This window comes from Myotis daubentonii, chromosome 17 (assembly GCF_963259705.1).
Source record: "Myotis daubentonii chromosome 17, mMyoDau2.1, whole genome shotgun sequence".
NCBI classification, from domain to species: Eukaryota; Metazoa; Chordata; class Mammalia; order Chiroptera; family Vespertilionidae; genus Myotis; species Myotis daubentonii.
Window position 1 is genome coordinate 19,944,503 of NC_081856.1, and position 15,198 is coordinate 19,959,700.

At 39.9% G+C, this 15,198-nt stretch overlaps 1 protein-coding gene and 1 long non-coding RNA gene across 6 annotated transcripts in view; one reads left to right on the forward strand and one right to left on the reverse strand.

Annotated features, from left to right (window-relative positions):
• Positions 1–5,056: 5,056 nt before the first annotated feature.
• On the forward strand, positions 5,057–8,163 carry LOC132220069 (uncharacterized). The gene is made up of 2 exons (XR_009449683.1): positions 5,057–6,378; positions 6,465–8,163. It is a non-coding gene; the product is annotated as an uncharacterized LOC132220069 (long non-coding RNA).
• MTFR1 (mitochondrial fission regulator 1) overlaps positions 7,196–15,198 on the reverse strand; it is a 66,378-nt gene continuing 58,375 nt past the window's right edge. For all 5 annotated transcript variants that reach the window (XM_059673030.1, XM_059673031.1, XM_059673029.1 and 2 more), the window contains 4 exons: positions 11,920–12,152; positions 10,126–10,366; positions 9,455–9,623; positions 7,196–8,642 (listed from right to left, as the gene is read on the reverse strand). In XM_059673030.1, the coding sequence (XP_059529013.1) occupies positions 8,574–8,642; positions 9,455–9,623; positions 10,126–10,366; positions 11,920–12,152 (712 nt within the window). In that variant the 3' untranslated portion in view covers positions 7,196–8,573. The remainder of the gene's footprint in view (positions 8,643–9,454; positions 9,624–10,125; positions 10,367–11,919; positions 12,153–15,198) is intronic.

Consider the following 15,198-nt stretch of genomic DNA (forward strand, 5'->3'; position numbering starts at 1 on the left):
TTTGAGCCCAGACCTCTCGACCCCACACAGCCTTTTGTTCCCACAGTTGGAAATTGCATAAGACTCAGCACCTCTTGCAAGTACTGCAGTACTACTTACTTGTATTGGCCTTTTTATAGTAATAAGAAATGGCCACTTAATTTTACTTGCTTGATATCAACGTAAGAAGGGTTCCACTGGGCCTCTTCTGTACAAGTCCAGTTCCATAGAAGGGATGCAGTGCTGATTCTAAAACCCCATTGTCGTTATTGGCATAGAAGAGTGACACCCAATAGAAATATAATGTGAGCCACATAAGTGATTTTCTTTCTTTTTTTAAAAATATTTTATTGATTTTTTTTACAGAGAAGAAGGGAGAGGGATAGAGAGTTAGAAACATCGATGAGAGAGATCGATCAGCTGCTTCCTGCACACCCCCTACTGGGGATGTGCCCGCAACCAAGGTACATGCCCTTGACTGGAATCGAACCTGGGACCCTTCAGTCCGCAGGCCGAAGCTCTATCCACTGAGCCAAACCGGTTCGGCTAATTTTCAACTTACTAGTAGCCACATCTAAAAAAGAAAAAATATCATTTATTCCAATATGATATATATATGTAATTATTTCAATATGTAATTATCAAAAGCAATTGGAGGTTTAAATTTTTTTTTTTTTTTTGGTGCAGTGTTTGAAATGTGGTATTTTACACTTACAGTGCATCTCAGTTCCTACTAGCCACATTTCAAATGCCCAATATCCATGTGGGGCAGTGGCTACCATATTGGACAGTGTGGGCACAGAAATCTGATGGTGGCAAAGCTGGATGTTTCTAAGAAAAGTCAACTGGCCAGTCATGAGATGGCATCACCTTGGTAAATTGGATGCATCCAAGATTTTTTATTATTATTGATTTCAGAAAAGAAGGGAGGGAGAGAGAGAGAGAGAAACATCAATGATGAGAGAGAATCACTGATCAGCTGCCTCCTGCACAGCCCTGAGGATCGAGCCCACAACCCGGGCACGTGCCCTTGACCGGAATCGAGCCCAGGACCCTTCTGTTCGCAGTCCCACGCTCTATCCGTTGGGCCAAACAGGCTAGGGCTGCATCCAAGATCTTTAAAGCTTCATATTCCTGGTGTGTCAGCACATGGAAAGTGGAGCTATCTCATAGCAAACTCACATGGACAAAGCTCACAGTAACTGATGTGTTTAAAAAGTGTTGATTTTTAAATTTACAATGGGATATGTAACTGTCAATCATTCTCTCCCTTTAGGCAGAAGATCTTCTTGGGAAGCCAGATTGTGATCAGCCGGTGACTTGGTGAGCATGGATTCTGAGCAAGGGAAGCAAGCTGCCTCAGGCATCCGTCCCTGTGGGGCCATCCCTGCTGATGCCGTGTTTATGGAACAGGGCTCCCTCTTCCTGTGGACGATGCTAGAGGTTCTCTGCCATTGGCTGCTTCACATCAGCGTCTGATTGGCACTTTGAGTAGATATGTCAGTACCTTCAGCCCTGTCTCCTTGGAACTGGCCTGGGCTCCATCTGCCTGTGTCTGGTCAATTGCTTTTGCTCTGATCCACTGTTTCTTACTGATATTCAAAGGATTGTTTTATTTCCACTCTCAGGGGGAGACTTCTCAGTATTGCTCTCATTTCCTGCCTAACACACAATAAACTTTTTTTGTTACGTTACGTATATGTGGGACTCACTATCTATACTGCTTTTTAACACTTTGAGCATTAATTTTCTAGAAAAAATTTGAGAAAACAGTTCAATAATTTAGAAGATCACATTTGAAATAATTAGCTATATTATGGGATGGAATGCAAAATGTTAAAGATAAAACAGGAGACTTCAAAGAATTGTTGAGCATAATGTAGCCACCCATTGGGGCTCCAGGCCCAGTTCTCCATTTGTGGGGGCATCTGCTATGCTTGGGGGTAAAGGCCCTTGGAGAGAGAATTTTGGTGAGCCTCAGCTGAATGAGCAAAGATCTGGTTCCTGTCAGTATTTATACTCTGTAAATGTGATGGTTCATAACGATTCTCTGTATAAAAAAACTTTTAAGTCCTTTGCAAACCTGGGAAATATATTTGTACCTAACATACAGGTTTAGAGGTGCTAATAGTTCTTTGAAGATTCCTGTAACAGTCTCTTTTTCCAAAATGCTTTCTTGTCTCTTAAAGCTTTCACTTTTCTTAAAACTTTAAAACTTTCACATCAGAGATTTACAATGTTTTCATGTGCACTTTTTTAAATGTATGGATATTTTGTTTAAATCCCCTCCTAATCAGTACCTCTTTGCTTGGGAAAATATATAATGACTGATAGCTACTGTGCATTTAGTAATGTTTTTAAATAAATGTGCATATTAAACACCATTGGATCAGCAGACATTGGAAGCAAAAGTTTGTACAGGTATGTGCAAAATGGAGTCTGAGCCACTCCTTGCTTGCTGTGGATCTGCAGACAGCCTGTCTTCTGGAAGGCCCCAGAGGTCCACAGTGGAATGACGGGGGTGAGCTGACTGGAGTATCTGGGGCAGGGGGCGGGAGACAAGTTCTTCTCCATCTTGTCTGGTGCTCAGCATAGGGCTCACGTAAATTGGGCCATCAGTAAGTGGTTGTTGGATAAATAACTTGGTGGTTTAATTATGTTAACTTTTTAGCTATCAAGAGAAATTATACTGAAAACTAGTCTGTTTATGCTGAAGTTATGTGGTAAGCAATACCCAAGTTCCTGTTGTGTGCAGAGTACTGCGCTGGATGAAATAAAGGTATTAAAAGTTCCAGAACATGGTCTCTGTTATCAAAGTGTTTTGGGTGACAAACTGGTGTGTGAAGTGTTTGTTATTCAATATGGCAGGTTTCCACATTGTACAAATGAATGCAAGGTGTCAGTGTTTAGAATGAATGGTTTAGTTCATTAATTTTCTTCCATATTGTCTGCTTTGTTTCCAATGCTTTCTAATCATTTTCCATCTCATTCATTGAATTCTTCAGCTCCAGAATTTGGTTATTGTCTCGATCACTTTGGTAAAGTACTTCTGTTCACTAATTTTATTCCTGAGTTCCTTAAACTGCCTTTCTGAGTTTTCTTGGATCTTCTTGGTTTTTGTCATGACTGCGATTTTGAATCCTCTGGCATTTAGATCACAGTCTTCCATGACTTTGAGTTTGATTGCTGAAGAATTGTCATTTTCTTTATGTTACTGTGTTACCTGGTTGTTCATGTATTAATGTGTGGTGCATCTGAAGTAGTGAGCACCTTCCTTATTTCAGGATGATACTTAAGAGGTCTTTCTTTCGTTTCAGGAGATGGCTGTAGGGCAACTTTGTCTCTTTTTTTTTTTTTTTTAAATATATTTTATTGATTTTTTACAGAGAGGAAGGGAGAGAGATAGTTAGAAACATCGATGAGAGAGAAACATCGATCAGCTGCCTCCTGCACATCTCCTACTGGAGATATGCCCGCAACCCAGGTACATGCCCTTGACCGGAATCGAACCTGGGACCTTTCAGTCCGCAGGCCGACGCTCTATCCACTGAGCCAAACCGGTTTCGGCGGCAACTTTGTCTCTTACCTGTACTACTTACACCCCTGCAGTGGTGGTGGCGGTGATGGGGTGTCCCTGCTGTGTCTGGGTCACCTATGGAGGATGACATGGCTTGGGGTGGGGGGGGCAGATTTGAGAACCATGGCACTGTTCTCTGGTTCCCTATGGTCAGAAGCCATGGATGCATCTCTGCTGCTGCTACAATCAAGGGAGGGAGCCAGGTTTTCGGGCACCAATGCTGCTTCTGCCTCTTATCCTCCCTGGGGGCTGGACCCCAACTCCTCCACCTCTACATTAGCTGGAGCTGCTGGCTTAGCCCCAGTGGCAGGTGAACCAAGTCTACAGGCACTGTCCCTGCCCTTCCCCCCACCCTACCTCCCCTCTAAACTGATGTGTGGGTCTCGTGGGTGTGCTGGTGTGTGGAGCAAAGAAACCTTTGTTGGGTTACAGATGTCCAAACAGGTGCAGATTTCAGAGGAAATACAAAGGAGTCTTCTCCACTGTGGTGCTGGCTGTATTTTTTTTTTTTAATTCTCACCCGAGGATATTTTCCCATTAATTTTTAGAGAGTGTAAGAGAGAGGGAAAGACAGAAATATCCATGAGAGGAACACATCGATTGGTTGCCTCCTGCAAGCGCCCCGACCAGGGCCTGAGCCAGGAGGAGCCTGCAGCCAAGGTATGTGCCTCTGACTGGAACCAAACCCGGACCCTTCAGTCCGCAGGCTGTCACTCGAGCCACTAAGCCAAACCGGCTAGGGCACTATGATTTCTTAAAAATCTTTATCTGAGGATGAGGATATGTTTTTATTGATTTTTTTTTTTAAAGAGAAACACCAGTGTGAGAAACACCAATTGGTTGCCTCCAGCCCCAACTGGAGATTGAACCTTCAATCTAGGTATGTGTACTGACTGGGAATTGTTCCCACAACCTTTGGTGCACAGGACAACATTCCTACCAACCTAGCCACCTGGCCACGGCTGAGATTCTTGAACATAAATTTTACATTTATTGTTGTTTTTTTTTAATATATTTTTGATTTCAGAGAGGGAGTGCGAGAGAAATATTGATGACGAGAATTATTGATTGGCTGCCTCCTGCTGGAGATTGAGCCCACAACCTGGGCATGTGCCCTGACCTGGGTTCAAACTCTGACCTCCTGGTTCATGTCAGTGCTCAACCACTGAGCGACACTGGTTGGGCTAAGTGTTTGCTATTGAGCCATATCCTATAAAGAATCAGGAGGCTGCATGATATCCCAAGTTCTTTATTTTAGCTGAAACTTATTTATCTAACTTTCCGAAGGAAGTGCCCTTAAAGGAATGTTTAAAGTTCCTAGTCAAACATTTGAATTTCCACCTAAGAATCATCACAAGATAAGGGGGTTAGTTTTCCATTGTGGGGAACAGAGACGTCCTCAGATTTCTTCAGGCTTCCCGGGACTTTGTCCTAAGGATCCGTGTTCGTGGGAATGGAGACAAACCTGTGAGGGCTGCTGGGAGCCAGCCTTATGGTCTGGCCATTCCTCCCACTCATCTGGCTTTTGACTCTTCACCTTGATTTCTGCTTAAAAAGGCAGCATAAAGTAGTTTTGAAAAGTTTTTATAGCTAAACAGACCTGGGTTTGGGTTTTTGTCATTTATTAGCTGGAGCTCCTTAGGCAAGTTACCTCATCTTTTAAGTGGCTTCCTAACCAGTAAAATTTGTTGTATTGTAATGTATTGATACATAGTTAAGTGCCAAACGAATGCCTAATTCATTTCCTCGTAATGTTTTGTAAAAATGGCTCAGGGACATACCTGTCCTACATGACATCCTAATTTGAGCTCCAGGTACCAACAAGCACTCTGTCCAAGTTTCCTGTTCAAATGCCTAAAGAGACTCTGATTAGACCAGCTTATCAAAGCTGTGTTCCTGGTCACCGACCAGTCTGAAGGTTACCAGGTATTCCTTTCCAGAAGGGAAGGGAAGGGAAGGCAGAGGTTCGGATGCTGGGCAGTTTGCATTCGAGTGGGTTAAGGAGTATTCAGATAACCTGACCCCCAAGATCAGTCTCATGTGTTCCCCTATCCATGTTGCTAACACCAACATTTCAGATGACTTCCCAACCAGAGTAGTTCTCACCCTTTAATAAAAAGCAAACCTGGTCCTTAGGCAACAATAACAGCAGACTTTCCACAGCTCCAGTAAAATCCTGTTAGGAAGAGTCTGGCCTTGCTCCGAGTAAGGCTTCTCCCGTTAGGAAGAGAGCGGTTATGAGGGACTCCCTGTGGGAGCTGCTTGGTGTGGAATGGGAGGCACCATTTGGTTTCCTTGTTGTTTACCTTCCTGAGAATGTCTACATGACACTCATGTTCTCCTCCAACCTTCTGTGGCTTCAGAAGGGGCCGGAGCACCTGCCAGAGGAGAGGTCTGGGAAGTTCCCACTGTGGGAACATTCAGGCATCTAGCACACAGGAAGTGGGTTAAGGACGACAGTCTCACAGGGAAACACACCATTTCTGGATCCTTCTTTGGTGATGCTATTTTTATTATCTGTTCTCAAGTGATTGCACTGGTACCAATAAAGAACTAGAATGCTTACAAGATTGACAAGGAAGAACTCAAAAGAATTTTAAAAAAGAGGTTTAGTGGAGGAGCTCAGAATGTTGAATCTCTAAGACGAGAAGGGGAAAGGACTTAGGAATGGCTGAAAGCCCATAAGAAATAATTGTGACAACAGTCATTAAACCAAGCATCTTGCTCTGCCTGGCCATGCCGGAGCTGACTTTATTGGGTTAAAGCCTGAAAGTTTAAACTTCCATCAGCCAGATTCTAACCCAGAGATTGTCTATTTTTAGGTAAGTTACCAGGAGGATGGTTCTTTCAAAGTACTTGTTCTTGGTATTTGTTACCTTTTGATGTTTTATTTACCACTTACTCACAGGAATTCACAAGAGGACAGGCTTTCTCTACAGAAGAGCCTATGACCTGGGAGACAACTAGAACTAAAGACTAAGTCCTCCACCCTAAGCCTGTGCAGGTGCCAGAATTCAGTCTACTGGAAACCAGTGACCTCGTATAAAATGATGTAAGTTACAACTTACAACTTATTTAGCATTCTACTAGAGTGTGTTCAAAATCATTATTTCATTTAATCTCAATTTTTTGAACTAAGCATTATTCCCATTTTAAAAACAGAGGTGTGACTTGGCTGGGATCACATACCACGGATCATGCATACTCCAAGTCCAGTCTTCTCTGATTCAGACTGTGTGTGTGTAGTGAGCCCTGGACTAGTCAGAATTATAATAAACAAAACATTCTATCAGTTACTTAACTTTAAAACCTCAGCTATAAGATACAGAATTAAACTATTTTTAAGATCATTCACTTCTGTATTGTGTTGGAAGAGAGACCAGAAACTGAAGGCGGAGGGCGCAGGCAAAAAAGAGATTACAGCAACCCCAGAGGTGATGGGTGGAATGCTGAGGAAAGTCACCCCAAGTGACTGCCCTGTTTTAATGCTGAAATCGCTTTGAGAGAAAAGTGAATGAGGGACAACATAATTTATTCGAAGAAATACATTACCACTTGAAAAACGTAGAAAGCAAATGACTCATAAGCTCCTGTGTAATATAAAAGAATCTTACCTATCATAAAAAAGAAAAAAATATATATAGTCCATGGACAAAGTTTTCTTTATTTCAAAACAATAACTTCCTTCTATTGGAGCACTGGCCAAAATTCAATACTGATACAAATGTAAATTTCTTAGGTCAAAATATGTGTGTCAGATGAACTTTATGAATTTCGTTTAAGGGCAGAATTTTTAAAGCATATGAAACAATTAGAAACAATGTACATCAACAGCAGTTCAAATTTAAGCTGAATAACCAAACCATGTAAATTATCTCAACTAATATTTGCTAACATCTAAAACATTGCACATATTTTCAATAACTTAAAAGTTAGGGTCTTATCTGCTCTTTTCATCTCCCACCCCGTAGAGGAAATACAATTTTAAATACTATTTACTCATGGTAGGAGATTCCAGCATTAACTATAGCTGAGTTTAACAGAAATAATCATGAAGATTTATCAAGTATTTAAAAATGATCACTTGTAGCAATTCATTAGAAGCACTAGGTAAGAAAGACAGTTCCTCCACTTTCTAATAGCTAAGGTTTATGACACATAATGTAATTCAACAGAACAGCATTCTGACTGATGAACACCTTGTAAGACATGTTTTTGCCTATTCAGTGTTCCATTTTAAAGCTACTTATTTTACCAATGTTAAAAGTTTTAAATTCCATTATGCCAACAATTTCCAGAAGTATTAACTAGTCGTTTTTATGATGCCATTTATTAAACTGAAAGAAAAAGATGGAATATTCTGGGTTTTATTTGAAAAGAGATTTATTTTAATTCAATGCTTTGATTCCTCCCTATTTGCAAACTACTTTTTCTTCCTCAGAATGGATGGCAGTGAGCATTATCTAGAGTTCCTACTCAAACCCCATCTCCAAGAAAATGTGAGAGGAAATCTAAGATTAAAGTTCTGTTTGAGGTAAGAAGATTCCAATCTCGTTCTAACAATATTTCATTCCAACAAACTGTCACGCCAGCTCTTCCATCAATGACTAGTAAAATGGTCAATGAAAACAAATAGCAGCACCCTCATTATATAATTTTACATAGACTGCCTATATCCAAATATATGCATATGGGACATTTGTACAGATAAATTAGTGTTAAGAGTTGAAAACGTCCATCTACAAATGTCCTTTCTTCATTCTGAAATCCATATAATGTTTTCAAAACTGGAAGCCTAAACATCCTGACTATACACTAAAAACATATTACATCAGAATATAAGTATGTTCTGGAAAACTTCAGAACTGGCCTGATAGAGTGTGTGCCTTTGCTAGTGCTTAATCCTCTAGGTAGAGTTAAAAGGAGACTACTGAATGTTAAATTCAGGTATTTACTAAACAGTGTTGATTTCTATTAGCCAAATGGGCCTAACAAACCAACAGCTGAACCAGGTTTCTCAGGAATTTGAAACATTTTCAATTAAAGCCTTCATTTTTCCTGTAGACTTCAACATGTGTGGCCCAAACTGGAAAACAAACAAAGTATAAATAAATATATTGGTTCATATAACAATAATGATATACCCCTTCCCAAAGATAAAGGGCTAGTATGTTCTAAATGAAAAAAAAAAAAAAAAAGCCAAGCAGTCAGATATTAAAACTTTTATGAATTGACAGGTTGTTAAAAACATCAACAGAATGAAAGGCAAAGAGCTGACCAAATTGCTTCCTAGAAAAGTACAATCATCGTAGCAAGCTCTAGCTCAGTCCAATTCTACTTCTGTGAGTAAAAGAAGAAAGTACCACAATGTTTTCTTTTCAATGTCTGTGAAGACTTTCAAAGATGCTAGAATTTCTAAGATACCTGTCTCTCTGGACCAGATAAGCAGGTGTCCCCCAGGACAGTAACTTGAATGAAAGGAGTGTACAGAGTAAGAATTGAGCAGATTTTACGGGAGCTTTTCTCCACCTATGACACATCCTGCAAGGCTCAGGTCAACTCAGCCTCTTCAGCAGACTTTCACAGGGCACCCGCCCTAAGAGAAAATGATCTTTCTTTACTTTGAATTTCTATATATCACAACACATAGTCCAAAGATATCAATTTTATTTAATAAATTTGACTTCATTATGCTTAAGTGGAATTAAACGCAGCATGAGAAATTTACCATTGGAGATGTTAGCAGTGAAACCAGGGGGTAACTTTTATTCCTCCTTTATGCTTTTCTGTAAGTAATCTGCTTGTATGTAAAGATTAAGTCCATCTGAATCGTGCAGAGGACATGGCTCGAACTACTACCTACGTTGTACCAGGAAAGAAGCCTGACCTGATACTCACCAGCACTGTTTCTGAAGTGGCCTCTGACGCAGACTTTGGAACTCCTTTTTCAGCCTCATCTTGGCTATCACTTCGGTACCGGTAAGCAAATTTCTTTTTCAGAGCCTCTGCTATAAGGGCAGCAGGGTCAGTAGCATCCACAGGTTTGGGCTTTGTATCTTGTTCTGACCTTGGAGAAGTGAGCAGAAACCAAGGGGACATGTCAGTATGCTGACAGCACTTCTCTAGCACCGAAGACACTCAGTGAAGACACTGCTAGCAGTGAGGTGTAACCTGAGATTTCAGGCCCAATTAATAGCCACTCAATTCATCTCAAGAGCACTGATTATGTTCTTTCAGGGCACAAGGTATGGTTCCATCCTATTCCAGAAGCCTAGTGACTACCACAGTGGGTACACAACATGGCTTTACTGAGTGAATGGCTGACAATGAAGACTTTACTAAATGAAAGGGTTTTAAATGCAATGGGGGAAAAATGAAAAAGTCACCTGGAAATGTTCATTTTGCTAATTTCTTAGTTAACTGTGCATAGGAGCCACAAGGGCCCATCTTTTGTAAAATAAAAATTTGAACTATTCATAGTAATCATAAAGCAAAATTCTCAAGAAGCCCAGTACTGGAACGAGACATTAAAGTGAAGGAAGCGAGAAAGAAGGTAAAGGTGTCCTCACCTTTTTACTGACCGAAGTTTTACACTGTTCATGTCTTTAAGGATCTCTAGCATGTTTGGCATAGCAGGTTTCTTTGGGCTGTGCTTATCCAATGTCTTTCCAGCACCAGCTTTTTTCTCTCTCCGCTCTCTGATCAGATCGACAGCGGATGTGTTCTGCTGGGGCGCTGGCGGAGGGAGGGGTGGCGGAGGGGGAGGTGGTGGGACAGAAGGTGGTGCTGTGGTAACAGATGTGCTAGAATCTAAATCACCCACAGAAATAAGGAAATATTAATTTTAATCCTAATGGTAACAAGCAAATAAAATTTTTAAATCATGTTAAGGACTTTTATATGCCTGAAAACAATATCCATTAAAAGAATCTTAGTTATGGGAGTAAAAAGGAAGTTTCAGTTACTTGGTTAAAATCTAAATCAGTCACTGTATCATTTAATCCCAAACTCTCCAGATGGAAAAGTTCCATTTAACTTAACAGGAGTGTTTTTGTGATATCAAATGGTCAAGCCTGACTGGCACAGGCTGTAACTCCTTTGAGATAAATAATTATCTTCATTATATTCAGTTAGATAATTTAGGACTATAACAACTTTTAAAAAACTATTGGATAAATGTGTGGTTCATTTTAAATATATTATTCACATATACAGTATTCTAAGCATTATACACCTCCATTGACTAGAATGTGTTTGAAAGGATTTAGATTAACTAAAAGAAAGTGTTACACTTAATTACTAAGAGTTAAAGTGGTTATATAACAATGACCTAAAAACTCATCTTTCTGCACAATTAGAGGTTAGAGAGTTTTCTTTGGGGTGAACTACATTGATTAGGGGATGTAAAAAAGTTTCACTCACAGACCACCAAACCTAAATCCCCAAATTATTTCACTACTTATGGCACTTTACCTAGTCTGCCAGGAGAGGGAGGTAAAGCAAAAGAGAGCTGCAACTTAAAGCTGGAAGAAAGGGGCAGGATGTTTGGTTTTCCCTTTAACACCATTACTCCTCTGAGTGCATTTGCCCTCTGTCCACCTTGGCCTTACAAGGTTGGATTACATTAAACTCCAGGAGCACAAGCCAAGTGGCTCAGAGGTAGAGTAACTGTACTGTCCTTATCCTTTAGACAGAGTTGCTTAATCCTCAATCTAGCCAGGACTTGGGACAACACTGGGGAAAACAACCACTATTTGCCAACAGGTTAATGGACTAGGATTTCAAGTTTATGGTTTCTTATTCAAAGTGATAATGCCACACAAATAAAGCAACAGTATTAGACTAGGAGTCAGAGGACCTGAATTCAGTTTCTACTCTGGGCAAGAGAAAATGACTATTAAGTAGCTACTATGTGCTAAAGGCATTTTATAATCATTTCCATGTTTTCTCCCATGATAACTCTAACGTAGCTACTGTCGGTCCCATTGTAGAGCAGGAAGGGGAAGTAGAAAGGCAAAGTCCTTGCCTCGGGACTTCTAGGTAAGTAAATAGCACTCAGCCCTGTTGGGGCTGAGATGGCCTCATGTCTGAGAGGATTAGTGCCATGAAGTTCCCCATAGCATTCACCTAGGTAGTAATTCAAGTGCAGGAATTTCAGTATTTTCCAAATACACCCACTTATCCTCTCTGATAGCATCAAGATTGTTCAAAACAAACAAAACCACTTAAGCCTGATTGGGGCCTGGACTATGCAGAGGAATAACTCCCACTTATAGCTGTTATTTGCCAATAAATTCTAAAATTATAGTGACGTGCTTCTGATTCCCAGCTCGCTGTTTAAAACAAATGTAGGACCTACAGACCTGCAGGGAGACTTTGCTGTTCTTGCAGGGTCACAATTTTGGCAATCTGCGCTCGGAGAGCAGCGAGCTCATTTTCAAGAGCACAGATCTTCTGCAGCGCTTCCTCATTGGCCAGGGGCGTCTTCAGTGGAGGTTCTTCTGGAGACAGGTTTGGTAGGGAAAGCTGCCTGCTTGGGGGTTTCTCAAGGAAAGGAAGGTCATCCTGAAGGGGCTGCCTTGACCTGACCTCTGTCCTGCAAGGAGGAGAGAAGGGCGGCTGTCACAGGCTTGGTAAGGAAGTAAAGGAACTGCCCATTAGTCACAGAATGTCCATAGAGGAGGGTTATGTAAGGTCAGCCTGAAAGTGGTTCTCAGGTGTTTCTTGTTGCCATTCATTCTTCTGCATCTCTAGATCAGCAGTTCTCAACCTGTGGGTCGCGACCCCTCTGGTGGTTGAATGACCCTTTCACAGGGGTCGCCTAAGACCATCCTGTATATCAGATATTTACATTACGATTCATAACAGTAGCAACATTACAGTTATGAAGTAGCAACGAAAATAATTTTATGGTTGGGTCACAACATGAACTATTTAAAGGGCCAGAAGGTTGAGAACCACTGAGCTAGATAATATGCACAAGCATTACATATTCCAACAATGCTTTCGCTAATTCATGTTTGGTTTTATTTAAACTAGGAAACATTTTAATACTCTTAAAAATGATAAATTAATTACTAGTTGTATTTGACAACAAAATCACATCAGTAATACATTAGCCCTTCCCCAGGATCTTGGCTTGTGCAATTCAATGTCAGTATTTCTGTGTATGATAGAATACACCAAATTACTAGACATATTGTAACAATATGGGCAAAATGCAGCAAAAGAAACTGAAACAAAAAAAAGTCAATATAATTGAACCTATTCAGTAACTACATGGTAACTAAGTAATCACTTGGGTATAAAAAATTTAATGTGCACTGCTCTGCAGCTCCAAATGGGAGTCTTTTAGGGCTGAGAATAAAATTCAGATTTCTTTTGAACTGTCAATTTCTTCCCATTTTATACAATTAGGTCTTCCTGGCCTCTAAGCCTTTTGCATTTTGAAAATTCTCGCCCAAGTTTATGCATATTGATTTTAGAGAGGGGAAAATAAAGCTTTATTAGTTTTATTTAGAATATGAGTGAATAGGGAAATATGTTTGGCTTGCAACGCTTCAATTACCACTTTCTTATACCTACAAGGGGAGGAATGGGTGATGAAATTTCTAAAAAGTACATGAGATTAAACAAAGGTAAAAACATCTATAAGGAATAGTATCAATGCTCTGATTAAATATATATTCTTTGAAAGATTATATAAAAAAGTTAGCGGTTACATGCATTTGCTCTCATCAACCTACAATAAAGGATTAAGATTAAATTTTGAAAAAAATCACTGTGGCTCTTTGTTGATGCAATAGGCTAATTTAATTCTGATTTCTACCTATCTTTCATAGAGTAGGTCAAGAAATTCTGTTGAACAGCTCTATACAACAAATAGATTAAATTATAAGTAGATAGAAATTAATCCATCTATTGAAATTTTGGGAAATATTTACAGAGTAATCAGTATGTCAAATATTTATTTAATATGCTTCCTCAACTATATATTTTTTTTAATATATTTTATTGATTTTTTACAGAGAGGAAGGGAGAGAGATAGTTAGAAACATCAATGAGAGAGAAACATCGATCAGCCACCTCCTGCACACCTCCCACTGGGGATGTGCCCACAACCCAGGTACATGCCCTTGACCGGAATCGAACCTGGGACCTTTCAGTCCACAGGCTGACGCTCTATCCACTGAGCCAAACCGGTTTCGGCCTCAACTATATTCTTAATAACTTTTTGTTTTTAATAAACAACATAATTTCTTAAAAACAACTTCTTGAAAAAACTAAGGAAACTGCAGATTGTGGTAGTAACGGAACTCTAGTCTTGGGTAGAATACAGAAATATCAAATGTAGAATTAAAATATTCCTGTTCAAAACAGTGTCGAGAAAGACGGAAGACTAGTGGTAACTGAGACTGAATTCAGAGGAAGGAACCAGTGTTTTCAGGACAGAGGATGGACACGCCACCACGGGCACCAGAGGTGAGGGCTCCTGGAGGATGACAGCTGGATGAAGTGGAACAGAGAGGAGAGAAACACAGAACCTGCGCAGAAAGACTCGTCTCTGCCCCGTCTTTCATAGTAACATACCTAAGATAACATATTCACCTGTGAGGGTGATGGTTTGTTTTAAACAGAAAATAAAATTTTGGATACTAGAATCTTTCGTGCTACTAAACAAAAGTTATAATATTGTTTACTCAAGAACTAGTGGTTACTTTAGTAGAGAACATTTCCCCACCTAAAATTCTATACATCAGAGGGGCCAAAAGTATTAAATACTTAGAAATATATTTTTAACTGCTATCATTCAAGTAAGGTAATCTTCAAATCCCATGAATATTTACTCTAAAATACTAAAAACTGGGACAGGGTTACAAGACAGTATGAATTAAGATCAATTATAAGGCATGTTTAACCATCTTATTCTCTTCAAACTATCTTCTACCCAAAATTAATTGCAAGAGAAAATTACTGAGTATTGAACAACAACTGCAATGTTAAAAAAACATCAATCCCCAGAGGGAAAGTAGGGGAGGGTGGGGGTAAGGGGAAAAGATCAACTAAAGGACTTGTGTGCATGCATATAAGCCAAACCAATGGACACAGACAACAGGGGGATGAGAGCATGAGTGGGGGGATGAGGACACATTTGTTATACCTTAACCAATAAAGAAATTAAAGATTAAAGAAAAAAAGAATCTTCTACATCTCCCCTCTTACAGGTGAATTTTATCCTTTTGCTTTTCGATCTACTGGGAATTAAGGACAAAGCACTCATCAATCTGGAATATCAATATGCCCAAGTAAGAGAAAGCCGTTAGCAAAATGATTTGAGCAACAGTGTCAGATCACCTATACTTTATATCTATGCTATTTTTCTAACTTTGATTATGTAGATTCTGCATTTGTCTATGTGAGCTACTGTTGATGGTTATAGTTCAAACAAAGCAATTATAGAAAATGTGTAAGTTTAAATGTGGATTTTTAGAAGTCAAAAATTAAGCCGAAACCGGTTTGGCTCAGTGGATAGAGCGTCAGCCTGCGGACTGAAAGGTCCCAGGTTCGATTCCAGTCAAGGGCATGTACCTGGGTTGCGGGCACATCCCCAGTAGGAGATGTGCAGGAGGCAGCTGATCGAT